At 47.3% G+C, this 15186-nt stretch overlaps 7 protein-coding genes across 7 annotated transcripts; 4 read left to right on the plus strand and 3 right to left on the minus strand.

Moving 5' to 3' along the window:
• The first annotated feature begins 1442 nt into the window (after positions 1-1442).
• Positions 1443-3767, plus strand: F4807DRAFT_432828 (uncharacterized protein). The gene is made up of 4 exons (XM_047998629.1): positions 1443-1661; positions 1724-2526; positions 2585-2865; positions 2920-3767. The coding sequence occupies exons 2-4, from the start codon at positions 1835-1837 to the stop codon at positions 3447-3449; spliced, it is 1503 nt and encodes a 500-aa protein (XP_047852533.1). The 5' UTR covers positions 1443-1661; positions 1724-1834; the 3' UTR covers positions 3450-3767.
• F4807DRAFT_432830 (uncharacterized protein) lies at positions 3768-5094 on the plus strand. Its single transcript, XM_047998630.1, has one exon. It carries the CDS (start codon positions 3867-3869, stop codon positions 4734-4736), a length of 870 nt encoding a protein of 289 aa, XP_047852534.1. The 5' UTR covers positions 3768-3866; the 3' UTR covers positions 4737-5094.
• Positions 4835-5546, minus strand: F4807DRAFT_468902 (uncharacterized protein). Its single transcript, XM_048002652.1, has one exon. It carries the CDS (start codon positions 5510-5512, stop codon positions 4991-4993), a length of 522 nt encoding a protein of 173 aa, XP_047852535.1. The 5' UTR covers positions 5513-5546; the 3' UTR covers positions 4835-4990.
• Positions 5547-6353: 807 nt separating this feature from the next.
• On the plus strand, positions 6354-7212 carry F4807DRAFT_162135 (uncharacterized protein). Its single transcript, XM_047993348.1, has 2 exons — positions 6354-7007; positions 7076-7212. The coding sequence occupies exon 1, from the start codon at positions 6650-6652 to the stop codon at positions 6977-6979; it is 330 nt and encodes a 109-aa protein (XP_047852536.1). The 5' UTR covers positions 6354-6649; the 3' UTR covers positions 6980-7007; positions 7076-7212.
• Positions 7115-8831, minus strand: F4807DRAFT_462108 (uncharacterized protein; the record flags this gene model as incomplete). Its single annotated transcript, XM_048001777.1, has 2 exons — positions 7115-8705; positions 8779-8831. 2 exons carry the CDS (start codon positions 8829-8831, stop codon positions 7115-7117), a joined length of 1644 nt encoding a protein of 547 aa, XP_047852537.1.
• Positions 8832-8906: 75 nt separating this feature from the next.
• On the plus strand, positions 8907-12422 carry F4807DRAFT_162160 (uncharacterized protein). Its single transcript, XM_047993350.1, has 5 exons — positions 8907-9534; positions 9597-9806; positions 9865-10319; positions 10381-11244; positions 11296-12422. Exons 1-5 carry the CDS (start codon positions 9205-9207, stop codon positions 12275-12277), a joined length of 2841 nt encoding a protein of 946 aa, XP_047852538.1. The 5' UTR covers positions 8907-9204; the 3' UTR covers positions 12278-12422.
• Positions 12376-14097, minus strand: F4807DRAFT_162150 (putative short-chain dehydrogenase/reductase). Its single transcript, XM_047993349.1, has 3 exons — positions 12652-14097; positions 12477-12580; positions 12376-12418 (listed from the first exon to the last, which is right to left on the minus strand). The coding sequence occupies exons 1-2, from the start codon at positions 13429-13431 to the stop codon at positions 12533-12535; spliced, it is 828 nt and encodes a 275-aa protein (XP_047852539.1). The 5' UTR covers positions 13432-14097; the 3' UTR covers positions 12376-12418; positions 12477-12532.
• Positions 14098-15186: the final 1089 nt, after the last annotated feature.

A 15186-nucleotide genomic window follows, 5' to 3' on the forward strand; every position in this document is an offset into this window, starting at 1 on the left:
CGACAAATACTAGTAAAGCCCCGAGTTACGGGAAGAATAACCTTAAGTTATGGCCCCTTTTGAACCCTATCTCTTATTTGAACTTTTCCGCTTCCCGCTTTCATTTCCTAAAATCTTGTCGATGTTTCCAACTTGCGACCGGATCGCTTTTCGATGCTTTTTAAGCGCTTCTCTGTCTCGAGGGAGGAGCTCTCCAGAGGCGCTTGGGGCTTCGGCAAGGTATTGATTCAACATGATAGGATCTGCTTGTTGGTGCGACCTGCTACATTTTTCCAGTTAATCGATAACTCATGCACAACACCGGTATGTACAACGATACAACTCACGTTTTGCCTACAGATGTAGTAACTGATGACGGTGGATAAGATACGGACCCCATGATGGCCCCCGGATAGAAATATAAAACGGTAGTGAATGTCGAAGTCAACTTTCTTTGAAGGTGATTGTAATAGATTATTGATAGAGTCATGTTTCTATGTTCAAGTTCTATCTGCGGTATTTTATATTTTAACTCTTTCCCTGTCTTCACGATTTACTAAATTCCTTTTCTCGTAGTGGTGGTATTCGTCCTTGACGCAGATTCATCAAATTGGCCGTGAACAATACTTTGTACGTACGGCGCTCCGGGCTGTATTCGTAATATCGAAAACCGTGTTTAAGTTTTGCGAAAACTACGCACAGCGCGACGGTCTAGCATTGTCTATGATTGGATACAAATCGATCCAATCATGAATACGGGGAGCGACAGTGGAGCATTACATACAGAAGTGGGGCATCTATTGACTACATCCCAAGTCGAGTCTGATTATTCAATACATTATCACAACAGCATTACCGGGCATTGACCTGTTGACGGTGTTCTGGGACGCTTGAAGCTTGTTGAAGCCTCCCATCCTCGGGAGCTTCACAGCGTCCACCTACGTTCCTGGTTGAGGGATGTACGCATTCTCACTATACGTCCTTGATGCATACGAACCATGGACTATTGCAGCGTCATAGTGCCAGAACCCCGTCCCATCAGTCGCGATGAATCCTAAAGACCATGAGAAGATGGAGTCAGGAGGTCGAAGCAAAAATACACAAACCCCCCTTATTCATCAACATAGAACTTTTGAATCATGTTCTAGCCGCTCCACGTCTACACGTCTCGACACATCGTCCTATTCCACAAGCGCAACATCCATCGAATCGTCCAATAGCATTTTGATCCCAAAAGATAAGAAAGAGGAATTGTGCAGTGATTTGGAAAGATATTCCATCCGCTCCTTAAACACAGAAGTGGAGAAATCTCGTCATACTTCCGATAGGATACGACACCTTGCAAGCCAGCCAGAAGACAACAATGACGGCTTAGTCATCACAAAGAACCACAATACTTCGAAAAAAGTAAGCTTTAGGTCAGGAAGATTGAAGCAATCAAGTCGCCAGGGAATAGTTGTATTCAACAACAGTGAATCTCAACAAGTAAGCATCATAACTCTAACGTCTACCGTGAGGCTCTACTCTAGAGTTCTAACTACCATTAGGGAACAACTCTACCCAGCCACAGCAGTTCCCAGGGGAGACCGAAAGAGCACAATAGAGGTCGAGACTCAAACTCATATATAGGAGTCTACCCACACAGTCCATCCCATATTCCACGTTCTCATACAAGTGTAAACGTAAGTTCTATGCCCATGACGACAATTGAAACCCCAACTACATAATATTAACAATGCTATAGTTGCTTGCTGCTACGAATCCCCAAGCAATTAAAGGCAATGACCTGGGCTCGTCATCTGACAAGGATGTCGTGCTTAAATGTGTCCAAAAAAGCACTGGGCATCTCGAAAATATGTCGATGTCTACCCGAACAGAGAGTAAAAGGAGAACCAAGGAATGGTTTGACAGGCAACCAAGACCAGTCGCGTTTCCCCAAATTATCGACTTATCAAATCGACAACTCGAGTCGAAAAAGAATATTTGCTCAACTGACGGCGTTGAGCTAAACTGGCGGTTCAACTCTGCCTCAAGCTTCTTGGAGGCCATACCAAGCCATCTATTCAGCAAGACTTCAGGTGTGTCTATCTTGAATAAGATTCAAGAGGAGGCCGATGCGTCAAGTAATCCAATTGAACAAGATGACAAGGTGAAACAGGAGCATCAATTGCCTTGTCGAGGAGGACTACAAGTGATTAGACACCACGCAGCTCAATGCCAAAGTGGAAGTCCTGCGGAAACTAGTACGACCTCCTCCCAACCAAGTCAGAATTTACTCGGATTGTCTCAGACTCGGGGGAATCGATATTCTGGGAGTAGAAAAAGGAAAACGGGAGGAGGAAACTCCGGAAACGATCCAGGAGACGATAGCGATGACGATAGCGATGATGAAGATCCTCGACGACCAAGACCAAGTAGTGGTAAGGGCAAAGCTACAGATACACCTTTCCTAGCATGCCCCTATTTCAAGCACGACCCAAGGAAGTACGTCGGTAGAGAGTGGAGAAGCTGCTGTGGACCTGGTTGGGATTCTGTTCATCGGATGAAGTGAGTTATGTGACTACCTACCTAGACATCTTTCATATGAAGTCTAACATGCTTCTAGAGAACATTTGTACAAGCATCACCGTCAACCAAAGTTTAGATGTAAAAGATGTGGAGAAAATTTCAAGAGGGAGAGTTATCTGGACAATCACATGAGAGAGGCTGAAGTTTGCATACTTCAAGACCTGAAGCCGCTTGATGGATTCGACTCAAAACAGGAAGCCAAGCTCAGATCCAGAAAAAAGCCAAAGCCACCAATAAAATTATCTGAGTCTGATAAGTGGAGACAAACTTATAAGATTCTATTTCCACTTGTGCCCGATGCCGAAATCCCTTCTCCATGTGAGTAATCTTGAAAAGCGCCGGCACGCCATGTTATAATACTAACACCTACAGTCTATGAGTATACGGGATGTCTCCCTAATAGCATAAACGACTATAAGGAGTTTGTTCAACGGGAAATACTTGGTCGTCTTCGAGATAGACTGGAACATGATTTTGAAACTCTTTTCAACATTGTTGATAATAGTTCCAAGCAGAAGGCACTCGAATGGTATTTGAGTACTCACCTCGAACTCATACAATCCTACCAAGACATCTCTCAGTCGGGATCTTCACTACCAAGCACATTTACCAATCCTAGCTCTCCTACAATGGTTACGACAGACCTTCCAACACCGCAATTTTTGGGTGATGTGGTTCAACAGCACCCAAACACGCAGCTCGCCTTTTCCAGCTCTTCAATGGCTACCGATAACGACGTACTATTCAAAGACTCGGATTTTTTGGAATTAACAGACATGAACTCATATGATCCCTGTGAATTTACGATAGAAGAATCCCATGAAAAAGGAGCAACACGACATAATGACTCGGCATACGAATCTATGAGTGCCAAACAGAGCATTCGGCATCTACCTGGGTAATTAGGGCGTCATGGTTATATGATGAGTGCTGGATGCACGGTTATGTTGCTGGAAATTCGGCAAGAGGATACGTCGGTAGGCATGGTGAAGGTCCGGTGAAAGCAGTCTGGATCAGGTAAATTGACATGTAGTAATGTGGGGTAGGATTGAACCGACATCAACATTAATATACGAATGGGCTAAATGTGTTTAGCCCAGGCATTATGAACAGGATAAATGATGCAGATTGATGCGAGATGTATTGATATTCTAAATCGGGGTACATAGAATCACCTCCTTAAAACGACAATAGTAATTGAGACTGGTAGTCCCCTCAGTATTGAAAAGCTCACTTTAACCCCCTTACCTATAATTAAAGGGCATGACCAGCTTGGGCACATCCTAAGCTCAGTTGATTTACGACTACTGGAGTCCAAGATGTTTCAACTGATCTCCTTAACGTGCCTATGGCTTGCGGCCGGCATATCAGCAGAATGCAGTCGCGCACTCCTCAAGGACGCGACCGAGCAATATGTGTCAGCACAGAGCAGTGGCCAAATCGACATCTTCACTGCATTAGCGAGTAACTTGACGTACACAGAGAACGAGCAACCCTTAGATATCAAGACCGGAGTGCTGTCACAGCCCATAAAGCTCGACCAGAACCTCAGCATCCACGACACTACGCTCTGCGCCACATTCACTCAACTAATCGCCGCTAGCGCGGAACACCCGTACGTCATAGGCACGAGGATGCTCCTTACCGACGACAAGATCACCACGATTGAGTCGATTGTCACCGACGACGGAGACTGGCTGTTCAACGCGACGGGGTACTTGCACTGGACCTCGCTCGAGAACTGGGATCCGATCCCTGAGGACAAGCGCGATAGTCGAGAGGTCATACAAGCCGCGGGGGACGCATACTTCAACCGATTCCAAAGCCCCAACGTCAGCGTCCCGTTCGGCTCGCCATGCGCCCGTCTCGAGGGCGGGGCGTACACAGATAGTAGCGGCGCCGGGGGAAATACTTGCAACCTCGGCCTACCCTCGAATCTCACGGTTAGCAACCGCCGGTACGTCGTTGATGAGGAGATGGGAGTGGTAGATATCTACCTGGGATTCCCGGGGCTCGATCGGACGGTCGTCGAGCAGGCGATGCCCGACAGTCACGCGTTCAGGGTTGAAGAAGGGAAGATAAGATACATCCATACCCTTTCATCGTGTGTGAATGCTGGGTGCGGATCTAATTTCACTATCATTCCAACTCATAATCGACGAGTTCGTCGCTTGAGCAGAGTATATTAGCCCTACAGGTCACGACGTTGTTAGCAGTGTGACTCAGAGGGTGGATTATGGTTTACTAATGCTAAATACATATAAATTCACATGGGACCTACGAAAACGACTAGGCGGATGTTTATAAAAAAAGAAAGATGGAAATGTTTCTGTATACTTCCATAATACTATCAACCCCTTTAATTTTCAGGGGTATGGTGGTTACGTAATCGACCAACATTTGAATAGGTACCCCTAACCCGTAGGTGGTACCTCATCTCTCCTTATCTCTTCTTTAGCTTTGATGGCCTAACTATGCTCCTAGTCTGAGGGTCTATATCCGGTGGTAGCAAGATATCTAATAAATCATAAATCCAATTTTCAAACGCCGGGTGGAGAATGTAATTCTGTAATTCCTGACGCGAGATCCAAGACACCTCAGACAACTCGGCACGGTTGAGAGTTAGATCAGGAATCTGCAAGCCCTCCGCCGGCGTAGCAAAGATGGTAGTATATTTCCACGTACCGTGGTCATCAGTCGTCTGAGCTGTGGGTATGCAAATATCGCCGGCTTTGATCCCAATTTCTTCCTCAACTTCCCGCAATGCGCACTCATGCACCGTTTCTCCCGGTATTATCGCACCTCCTATCGTACCCCATAACCCCTCATCATCGGTATGTCGCGCCCGCCTGCAGAGTAGGATCTCTACCTCGCCCGTGTCGCGATACCGATGGATGAGCAATCCGGCAGCCCCATATTGGCCAAAATGCCCGTGTGACTTACCGCAATTAATCTTACGACTCATGGCGGCTGCTTCAAATAGATAAATAACCCGCGATTATTTTATATGCTTATCGTAGTGAATCCAAAAACCATGTAATCAACGAATGCTGGGCAGGTAAACAATCAAAATGAGGTGAAGTACGTATGCTTATATTGTTTTTTAAGTACCTAGGTAGCTAGTCCTCTTTGTTATCACTATGAAAAGATGTAATATTCTAATTCAAACCATGAATTAAGATGCAATCAATTGACAAGGGCCTTGTTGCTTTGATATCAAAGAGCATCGTTGCCAGAAGCCCCTTTTATTCAGGGGCAATAACCTTTCCGGTCACGTGCAACCCCAAAAGGCCCTCACCTTTACCTTATATGGATGCGCGTATGATTAATAACTTATCCGGTATTTTAAATTTATATCATCTTGCAAAGCTATTGGTAACGCGATCTGTGATAAAGCGTATGAATCTAGCGGACCTTTGTACTGTCTGGAAGTGATACGTAGATCGACATAACGACATAGTTGGCACGGATTAGTGCTTGAGCCCATAGGCCGGGAGTTGGAATTTCGGAGGGTTGGTTATGCTCGGGACATTGCTCAAAAGGTTAAATCCGGAGTACGGAGAATGGTTTGGGAACGTGGAGATGTTTCGACTAGTCATTTGTGAAATAATAATACCTACTAAATGAAGAGTGCGAGAAAAGAAACAAAGAAAGACAAAGACAGGGTGTCCCTCTGTTGGTTGCGGGGTGTCTAGATCGATGGGTGTGGAACCCCAGATCTGATAGTTACCCCTGTAACCCCGCTCATTACCAGGCTACAAACAGGGTCTTCGTTAGCTGAAGAATTGATCACTCTGTCACTAAAACCTTCCCATGCACCTCTCGCTCTATCAAGCGTAGGGTCTGCAACTGAGCCGCGTTTGATCACTAACGACAGGTTTGTAGATGATATGTCGCATACGACATGTCTTCACCATGAGCAATCTTCAGAATACTTAGTAAGATATAAGATGCTCAAGCTTAAAGACGGAAAACTTTGAGTTATCGCAAACGTGGCCTGCGTAGAATATAAATAGGGGTTCAGGTATCCTTCCGGGTGAGCCTCGTCTTCCCACGATTACCTACCCCAAGCAGCGAACGAACCAGTACAAAACAGAATACAATGTCACATATCCCGAACAACACTGTCATGCAATTCAAATCAGAGGAATTCGCGCCGACTAGCAGTACGACAGATATGGATGATTGGCGTAAAGAACTGATTGGGCCCAACTGGAAAAAAGGCGAGATGAGACAGCGACACGTGAGCGTCCAGTGGTACAAAGCGGGAATCCGGGTAGACATTCGGAGATGGTTCTCTAACTACGGCGAACTACAACCAGCTAAGGACGGTATCTCCCTCAACGAGAAAGAATTCGAATGCTTGGTATTATTAGTCCCTGAAATCCGGGCGCAGATCACGCAGTTAAAGGCGCAGAAGAGGAAGGATTGAACCAAGGTTACCTATCCCAGTACCCACCGTAAGTACCTACATAAGTAACCCCACTAGGGGATCATGTAACACCAAATTAAGCTGATAAGTTTTTAGTTACAAATGATGCAATTGCAATCCATTATCCAGATTGATTCATAATGATATTTCGCTTAGCTTAAATAATATCTTTTCAATAAACCTCACACCGATCAAAACTCCGTCTTCATCGTGCATGTCGGCTTGATCACCGAAGTCCTCGTTCCCCTCGTCCAAGCAGGTGAGGCATGTAATCACAACAGCGGTATACTTATCGCCCACACGTTGCGGCAGTTGGGATCTAGCGAGTTGGACGAGGCGGTCTTTTATCTTTCTAGGTGGTTCCGCTAGCGACCCTACATCTAGATTAAATTCATCCAATGTTAACCCTAGAGTCGACGATGGGGTCTTTCCCGAATCTTCATCCTCGGCGCAGGGCTCTTCGTCTTCCCTATTCATTACAAAGGATTTCCACAGTCCGAGTTCGAGTAGGCAGACCCCGAGGCTATACACATCGTGTTGCATCACATAGTCCTCCTGCGCACGTGGCCCTTGCCGTAGCGGGTGGCGATAAAGGTTCCGCTCCCAAGCCGTATCGCCACGGCGCATGGTAGAGAAATTGACGCTGCGGAATCGGTCGAAGCCTAAAAGATGGACGGATCCAAGACCCATTTTACTCTCAGCTAGCTCGGGATCGGAATTTGTCAGAAGTAAGACTGTCTCGGGTCGAATATTCTTATGTACGAAATCGCAGGTGTGGACGAAGCTAACCGCCATTGCCAACTGCCTCGCGATATCTATCACGGTACTCAAACTAACTATGGGGCGTTTCAAGAGTTCCGATCGTAGGCTGACGGGTGTTTTCTTCCCGATTGGGAGCCGGAAGACTAGGTCAATGGATGATAGGGTTCCCGCTGGTTGTGTTCTGCGTTTGACAAGCCCTTGGCATAAGAGAAGTCCGAAGTTGTTAGTTTCGACCTGCTTGAGTTTCCTAGCTAGAGCTTCCGCGTCAGCCCTTGCTCGAGGAATATCAAGGCTTGAATCGCAGAGCATCGAGTCCACGAGAAATAATTTGTTGGACCCTGTACGGGGAATGAGTTGTGTCGTCGAGTATGGGATTTTCTGCGCCCTTTCCCAGTCTAGCCCTTCTGCCGGAAGTGAAACATGGGTCCCGGGCGTCACCTCGTTTTTGAGAGTGTTGCGCAAGCTTTGTATCGTAACTAAGGTAGACTTAGACGATGGGCTTGCTCTTCCTTGCTCCGCATCATGAGAGTTGTCTCTAGGTATTCTGGATTTCTCTAACAGTTCCGAGTCAATTCTGTTGTCCTTGATCAAGATGATCAGATACCACGTCGGATCGAAAATGCGCTGCCATTGTTGTAAATCCGAAATCGTTTTATCGAGTGACTCTCGAACGAGAACATATTTCCATCTCTTGATTCTACTCCCATGTGCCTTTCCTGCGTTGTCTTTCTTCGATAATGGTTCAATCTTCCTGATGGCGACTTGTAACTTGGCCTGTAACATCTCCAGTACTTCGAAGTGAATACGGCAGTGGTCTGGACTCATGGTATGGGCAATTCGTCGAACGAATTCTACTTGTATGGCCATTTGACTCCATGTTGATTCAATGAGGAGAGTCTTAGCCCGGACATCTTCATCTGCTTGCTTGAAGGCCTTATAGACCTTTAGGAGATGTTCTCCATACCTGTGTTAGGTATGTTAGCTCGATGCTAGAGACGTCAATGTAACCTTGAATGCTGCTGCGCGAGGGAACCAACTTGAGGCATAAGTCAGCAGCTCCGACTGCGGCTAGGATCAATTCAGCTGACATTGAACACTCCTCTATCTCCTGGTGTATGCGTGTTTCTAACAAAATAGCGCACAATTTAGGAAATATCTATACAATATGAGCTTTGCTTTATAAGATGGGAATGGAAGTGGTGATCTTCAGCCAATAAATAAAGATGGTGACATGAAAGCTGCAGGCTTTGTAAGGCGCATTGCTGGGCTTATTCGACGAACATATGCGCGTGGCGGCTCAGCCCCCACCACCCACCCCTTGTCTCGGCGCTCCTTCGTTCAATCGCACTTCCACGAACATCGTCATTCACCGAACACAGAGTTGAGCGCACCTATCGAAGGTGATCGCATATTGATCATATAATGCGTTGTCGACCGATGTGCGAAATCAACACCCTACGAGGATGTCGGCACGGCAACTAATTCAGTCGTTATCCGATATCGTGCGCGACTCGAGGCTGGAGACGGAAATCTTCAGCGCTTACACACAACATACCGTTTACGTATCCGGTTACTCCGCTCGCGAACGACATGTGCCAAAAGAAGAACGATGGGTGCGCGATCGTTTCCTCGGCCAAGGAGCCTACGGGACAGTGCATTTGGAACGATGCGAACAGCGGGATGGTACCGCGAAATTGAGGGCTGTAAAACAGATCAAAAAATACAACGTTGCGGGGAAAGAGTTAGAGTACATGAGAGAGCTCGAAGCCATCTCTAAGTTCTCACACAACCGGGTACGTAAGACAATGGTAGAAACGACCCTATTATATTTATTCCGTGCTGAACCGTACTTCAGTATTCGCATTGTTTTGTTCGCTCCCATGGCTGGTTCGAGAACAGCGAATCGGTGTTTATCACCATGGAATACCTCGAGAAAGGCGATTTACACAAATATTTGACTAGACCTTTACCAGAATCGGAAACTAGAGCCATCACCTCCCAAGTTTTAGAAGGGTTGAAATTCATGCATGAAAATGGGTTTGTACATCGAGATCTCAAGCCTGGAGTGAGTAGTACTCTGTTACCTTACCGATGATTTACTCGTTGACTAGTCTTGATATTAGAACATCATGGTCGTTACCACAGGCCCAGACTGGTTTGTAAAAATCGCAGACTTTGGAATCAGTAAGAGAAGGCAACAAGATGTCACGAGCCTGCACACTTTACAGATGGGTACCTTGGGTTTTGCCGCGCCTGAGACGATGGGATTGAGGCTGGGTAGTGAATCGAGATCCTATACGGCCGCCGTGGATCTCTGGTCACTCGGCGCATGTGTGTACATCATGCTCATGAATGACCTCCCATTCTCGAGCATCGCCGAACTGTTCCAATACGTCAATGGAATGCTTAGCTTCCCAACTCGGAACCTTCAGTCACAGTCCATCACCGACCAAGGCCAACAATTCATCATTACCCTGATGTCTCCTGATCCCAAAGCTCGTCCTTCCTCTGAAAATGCAGAGACGCATCCATGGATGACGACAGACCTGCCCGCTCATCTAGGGGATATCAAACCCGGGTAAGAGATATTGTGTTACCTCGAATTGATACCTGAATACACCATCTAATGAGAGAACTAGGGATACCATGTTATCAGCCGCTTCTGCTGCCTGGAGCTCCACCGCCGAACAAGCTGGGGAACCAACTGAGAAGGCAGTCGAAGCAGACTCAGAGAAGCAAATCGAGGAACCCGCAAAAGACAAGACGGTGCTGCGTCCAGAAGATCCCAGAAGGACCTCTCTTTCTCCCTTTTATCGCCAACCATATATTGACAACTGTAACGACGAATTTGAAGAAACCAGTGGAGGGCTGTTGCCTACTGATTCCCCATACGTGTTAGATGATGCAGATGTTCATTCGCCAACCATGTCTGGAGGCTTACCATCTCATATATCTCTAACCCCGTCTCCAGAACCAAACGACGGGCCTCCAACTATGCCCCTCAAGAAGTTACCCAACTTATCACTTGGCGTCCCAGAAGATTTGTTAACACCGAATTTGATTTCGCGCCCAAGGTCCCCATATTTCGTTCAGGTGGGAGAGAAAATGGATATTTCCCATGTCTTAAACCATGGCCGTTCAAAAAGCACGACGGAGAACGAGAACAGGCTCCAATACGGTCATGTAGATGATCTCAAGCCAAATTCCCAGCATTGCAGGAGTAGCAGTGCTGGAGACGCACCCCAATCAACAACCGCAGTTGAAGTTGAGGGTTTTGCGAGAGATAGTATTAACCAAAACTCCAAACACTCTCCAACTACAGATAAACATGGAGTTAGTGAGACATCAGTCGGTATGGATAAGGAAGAGAATGGTGACGAGTGCGATACCAATCGCCAGGCCCTGGTGCTCCACAACCGAGCGTTTTCCAGCAGAGCAAAGACCAACAAGGACCTACCCAATGAAGTTGATCCTGAAGCTTATCGAAAAGGCTTGCTTTATTTGTAGGTTGTTTTCTTCCTATCATTAATATTACGCTGCTAACTAAATGCCAGAAAGGGAACTGAATTCATGCCATGCGCCTATTGCGGACTCCAGTGCCACATCTTCCACGGTGGGATTCGACTGGTTCAATGCGGACACTGGATATGTCACTACTGTCTCATAGAACGGTTTATATTGGTGCTCATATCGCGAGATTATGAACTGCGATGCTGCGAAATGGATATCAATCTGAAGTCGTTCAACAGGATTCTAGTCGACCCCAGAATCAACCGCCTATGGTCTGCTAGACGTACCCGAAAATATAAGAGAATACGATATCTCGACGATTTCATTATATCTCTGTACGAGAAGGGGGTGCTCAGGGACTCTAGGATTATAGCGGATATTCAGGCTATTACTGGTCTTGTCTTCTTCAAGCAGCCAAACGAATACGGACCACACGGTACAGGAAGACACCAGGCTTACCCGGAGCCGCCCAAATTTCCCACGTCTCGACAACCCAGTCCGCGCATTCGCCCCACAAGGAAGAAATCCCAACCCGAACTTGATACAAGCTCGCGATATGTTTCCCGGAAACCCCAGGAACCATATATGGAACCATTTCCAGGAGAAGGAGAAGAGATATATAGTTCGGGTAGTCTCCACCCGCGATTAGTTAAGAAATATACATCCATTACCGGCCATATCGATCTACCTTCGATAAAAACCCGGTATACTCCGAGACAATACACCGACGGGGCGAATCAAAATCGTTATGGGGGAGTATCAGAAGAGGAGGACAGCGAGTTGGATCCTGTAATAGTGGACGATGGGGAGCCGCGTCTTGTGAGCCACAGATATCAAGACACAGACCTTATAGCGCATAATGCGGGACATGCTGGCCAAAATCCACGCAATAGGACACCTTACATAGACATGTACTCGTGGCTTAACGAGGTTGAAAACGATGAGATACCGGATACCGTAACATTTCGTTACACAGTGGAAGGCGGGAAAGCTGTCAGGGTTCCGCATGATCCATATCAAGTGTAACATAATTCATTACAAATAAATGTCATCGCGAGCCTCTCCCACTTCGTGTTCACATCCACCTCTCTGTACAACGATCCAGACTAGCTTCGCGGTTTCCCACTGCAATACAGGGGAGACACCTTGCTGATCATCTTGGATTACCTGTTCGAGGTTCATGTCAACAGTTTAACCTAGCCACTGATAATCAATAAAAACTTACCGACGAAGAGCCTCATGTACGCTCTTCCTGCCGTCGCAAGGCGCATAACATCGTCCTCACCGATGTACCTTATCGAGTCCAAACCCCTTAATCATACTCGAATCCTACAACACAAATCAGCACCACTGCCACACCTCTCACACCCCATCTCTAGAGTCACGCCATAATAACTTACCAACATACCCTCCCACCCAAACCACGACAAGATCCACCCAAACATAACCATGCCCCCGCGCCAAACATTCAACCTCACGCTCGGCCTCAGCAAGTCCGCGACGACCTGCCGCGCGTAAACCTCGGCCTCGACGAACGTCGCGTCGCGGAGGAACTCGCGGCCCTCGATCACCTGCCTGACGGGGGCGTACACGCTATCGTCAGGCAACCGCGTCGGCGCGTTATCAAACAACTTCGAATTCACGCCGCCCGTAACAAGCGTAACGAACCTGACGCCGAGCGGCGCGAGTTCCACGCGCAGTGTACGCGCGATAGCGTGGACGGCGGCTTTGGACGCGTTGTACGCGACCTGGAAGGGGGGGTTGAAGACCTCGTTAATACTGCCCATCGACGCCACCGTGCCTTGCGCCTCTATGAGCAAAGGCAAGAAAGCGTGCGTCACAGCTAAGACAGCAACGACGTTGGTATCGATAACGCGCCTGAGGTCCTCGACCCTCGAGTCCGTGAACGGCATCACGTGATGGACGCCGGCGTTATTGACGAGGAAGTCGAGGGACCCGTCCGTAGCTTTCCGCACGGCGGCGACGGCCGCGGCGATCGACGCGTCCGAGGTGACGTCGAGCTCCAGGGTCTGGATGCCGAGCTTGGAAAGCGAGTGCATTTTGCTTGCGTCGCGGGCCGTCGCGAAGACCTGGCATCCCTGAGCTTGGAACTCTGCGGCTAGGGCCGCGCCGATCCCGCCCTCGCTGCAGCCTGTGATGAGAACGGATTTGGGAGGCATTTTTAGGACGATGATAGGTTGGTGAGATGAGAAGATTTCATACCTGTATCAACGAATTAGCAAACAAAACCTATTCCAGTGCCATGGTTGCATTCGGGTATTGCGGGGGTGGGTCGATGGGGGCCGTCGGCAGACGGATTATCGAACAGGGGTAAAAGGGGCTTAGCTTTTACGTATGAAGATCTTGGATTTTCAAGATCACTTTTGCTCTGCGATGAGCTCACTCAAGACTTTCTTTCCTAGAGAAAACAATTGCGTTATAAGTAAAGTAATTTACCGCAACTACTTAGGTAGATAAGCAATTATGTCTCTCGACCTATTGTGGAATCTTTATCTGCTCCTGAGATCGATTCCCCCCCTATCTCCAGTATTTTTCCTTCTAGATAGAATGAGCAGAGTCATTGCATGTTCCTCATAGCTGCAACGTCACCTCCACCACATTGACCGTAAGAGATAGAAAATATCTGTCGAAAATATGGCTTATGAGTTTAGTAGCTGTTGAGTCTAACTGTTGTCCATAGAACTCGAGAGTTCAAAACCCACCATCGCTTGAGCATCTGCGCTCGCTTAGGAACCCTGTCGTAGAGATTGAGGCGCAGCCTGCAAAATAAAAAATGGAGGTAAAAGTCTGAACTTATGTTAATCTTCAATTATATATTCGTTACCATATATAGGAATAGATTACTGTACCTTGACAGTTGCGGAAAGTACCTACGGTCGCAAGACAGCGGAGCCTTGAACTGCGTAGACAGATTCTCTAAATGCCTCCTAAGCCCGCAGGGCATTCTGGCCAGCGCAACGCAAATGTAAGTGGCGAAACTCTACGGTGGACTACACGAAAATCCGCCAGAGTTGCATCAACGAAGCGAGGTAAGGCTCCAAGCAATCCAAATTCGTTCACGCAGCCGACGATAAGTAGCGGGCGGTCGTTACCTGGCTTCATATCTGTGGGATAGAAAGTTGCCGTCTGATGCGGATAGATCACACCAGGTAGACCAGGCCCCCAAAAGTGACCGGTGATTTTGATGCCACTCTGTTCTCTGCCAAAGATGGCTCGGATTGATTCATTAGTAGGAATGAAGCGTGGGCCATCCGGGTGACTAAGATTAGGAATGCACTTAACCCAGACGAACTCATAAGTGTCTTTGTTCTCCGGGCAATAGATTGCACTTATGTGGTTGGGAGAAGGACGTTGTGCCCCAGCCTTAGCATCGGCGGCGACCTTGCACACTTTCTTGTGAGACTTCCAGTCCTCCCGTTGGCATTCTTTGGAGCAGTAGCCGCAATTCTGGCATTTACTGCAGAGTAACGCCAGCCTTCCAACACACAGCACACAGGTCCAGGGAACCAGACATCGTTATCGATGAAGATTTTAGAATTCTTGATCGTTAGAACAAGAATTTCGCCTTTTTCGCGTTGGTAATGTTTAGATAGTGGCATTCAACTCTTGGGGGTTGAAATAGTGAAATTTGAAGATTGGGATTCCGTGGCAAGATATCAAAAGTGGAGGAGGAAGTTTAGAATCAGATAGATCCAAGGTGGTTCTAAATATCAGACGCCTTGGATATGATTTATTCCGGCCTCTCTTGCCCTTTCCTGCAACTTCCCATGTTAGTCACTTCGCGTGGATATTAGAGGCAGGTAACCTCTGTTTGACCTGCCTAGGTTAGATTAAAGGAAGGCACGTTATGAACTTTGAATTATAGGGCTAAGTGCAAACTCAATTCAAAGCTAAAGCTTGCCGACGGAAAGAAT

Source organism: Annulohypoxylon truncatum (genome assembly GCF_022578515.1).
Source record: "Annulohypoxylon truncatum strain CBS 140777 unplaced genomic scaffold F4807scaffold_24, whole genome shotgun sequence".
NCBI classification, from domain to species: Eukaryota; Fungi; Ascomycota; class Sordariomycetes; order Xylariales; family Hypoxylaceae; genus Annulohypoxylon; species Annulohypoxylon truncatum.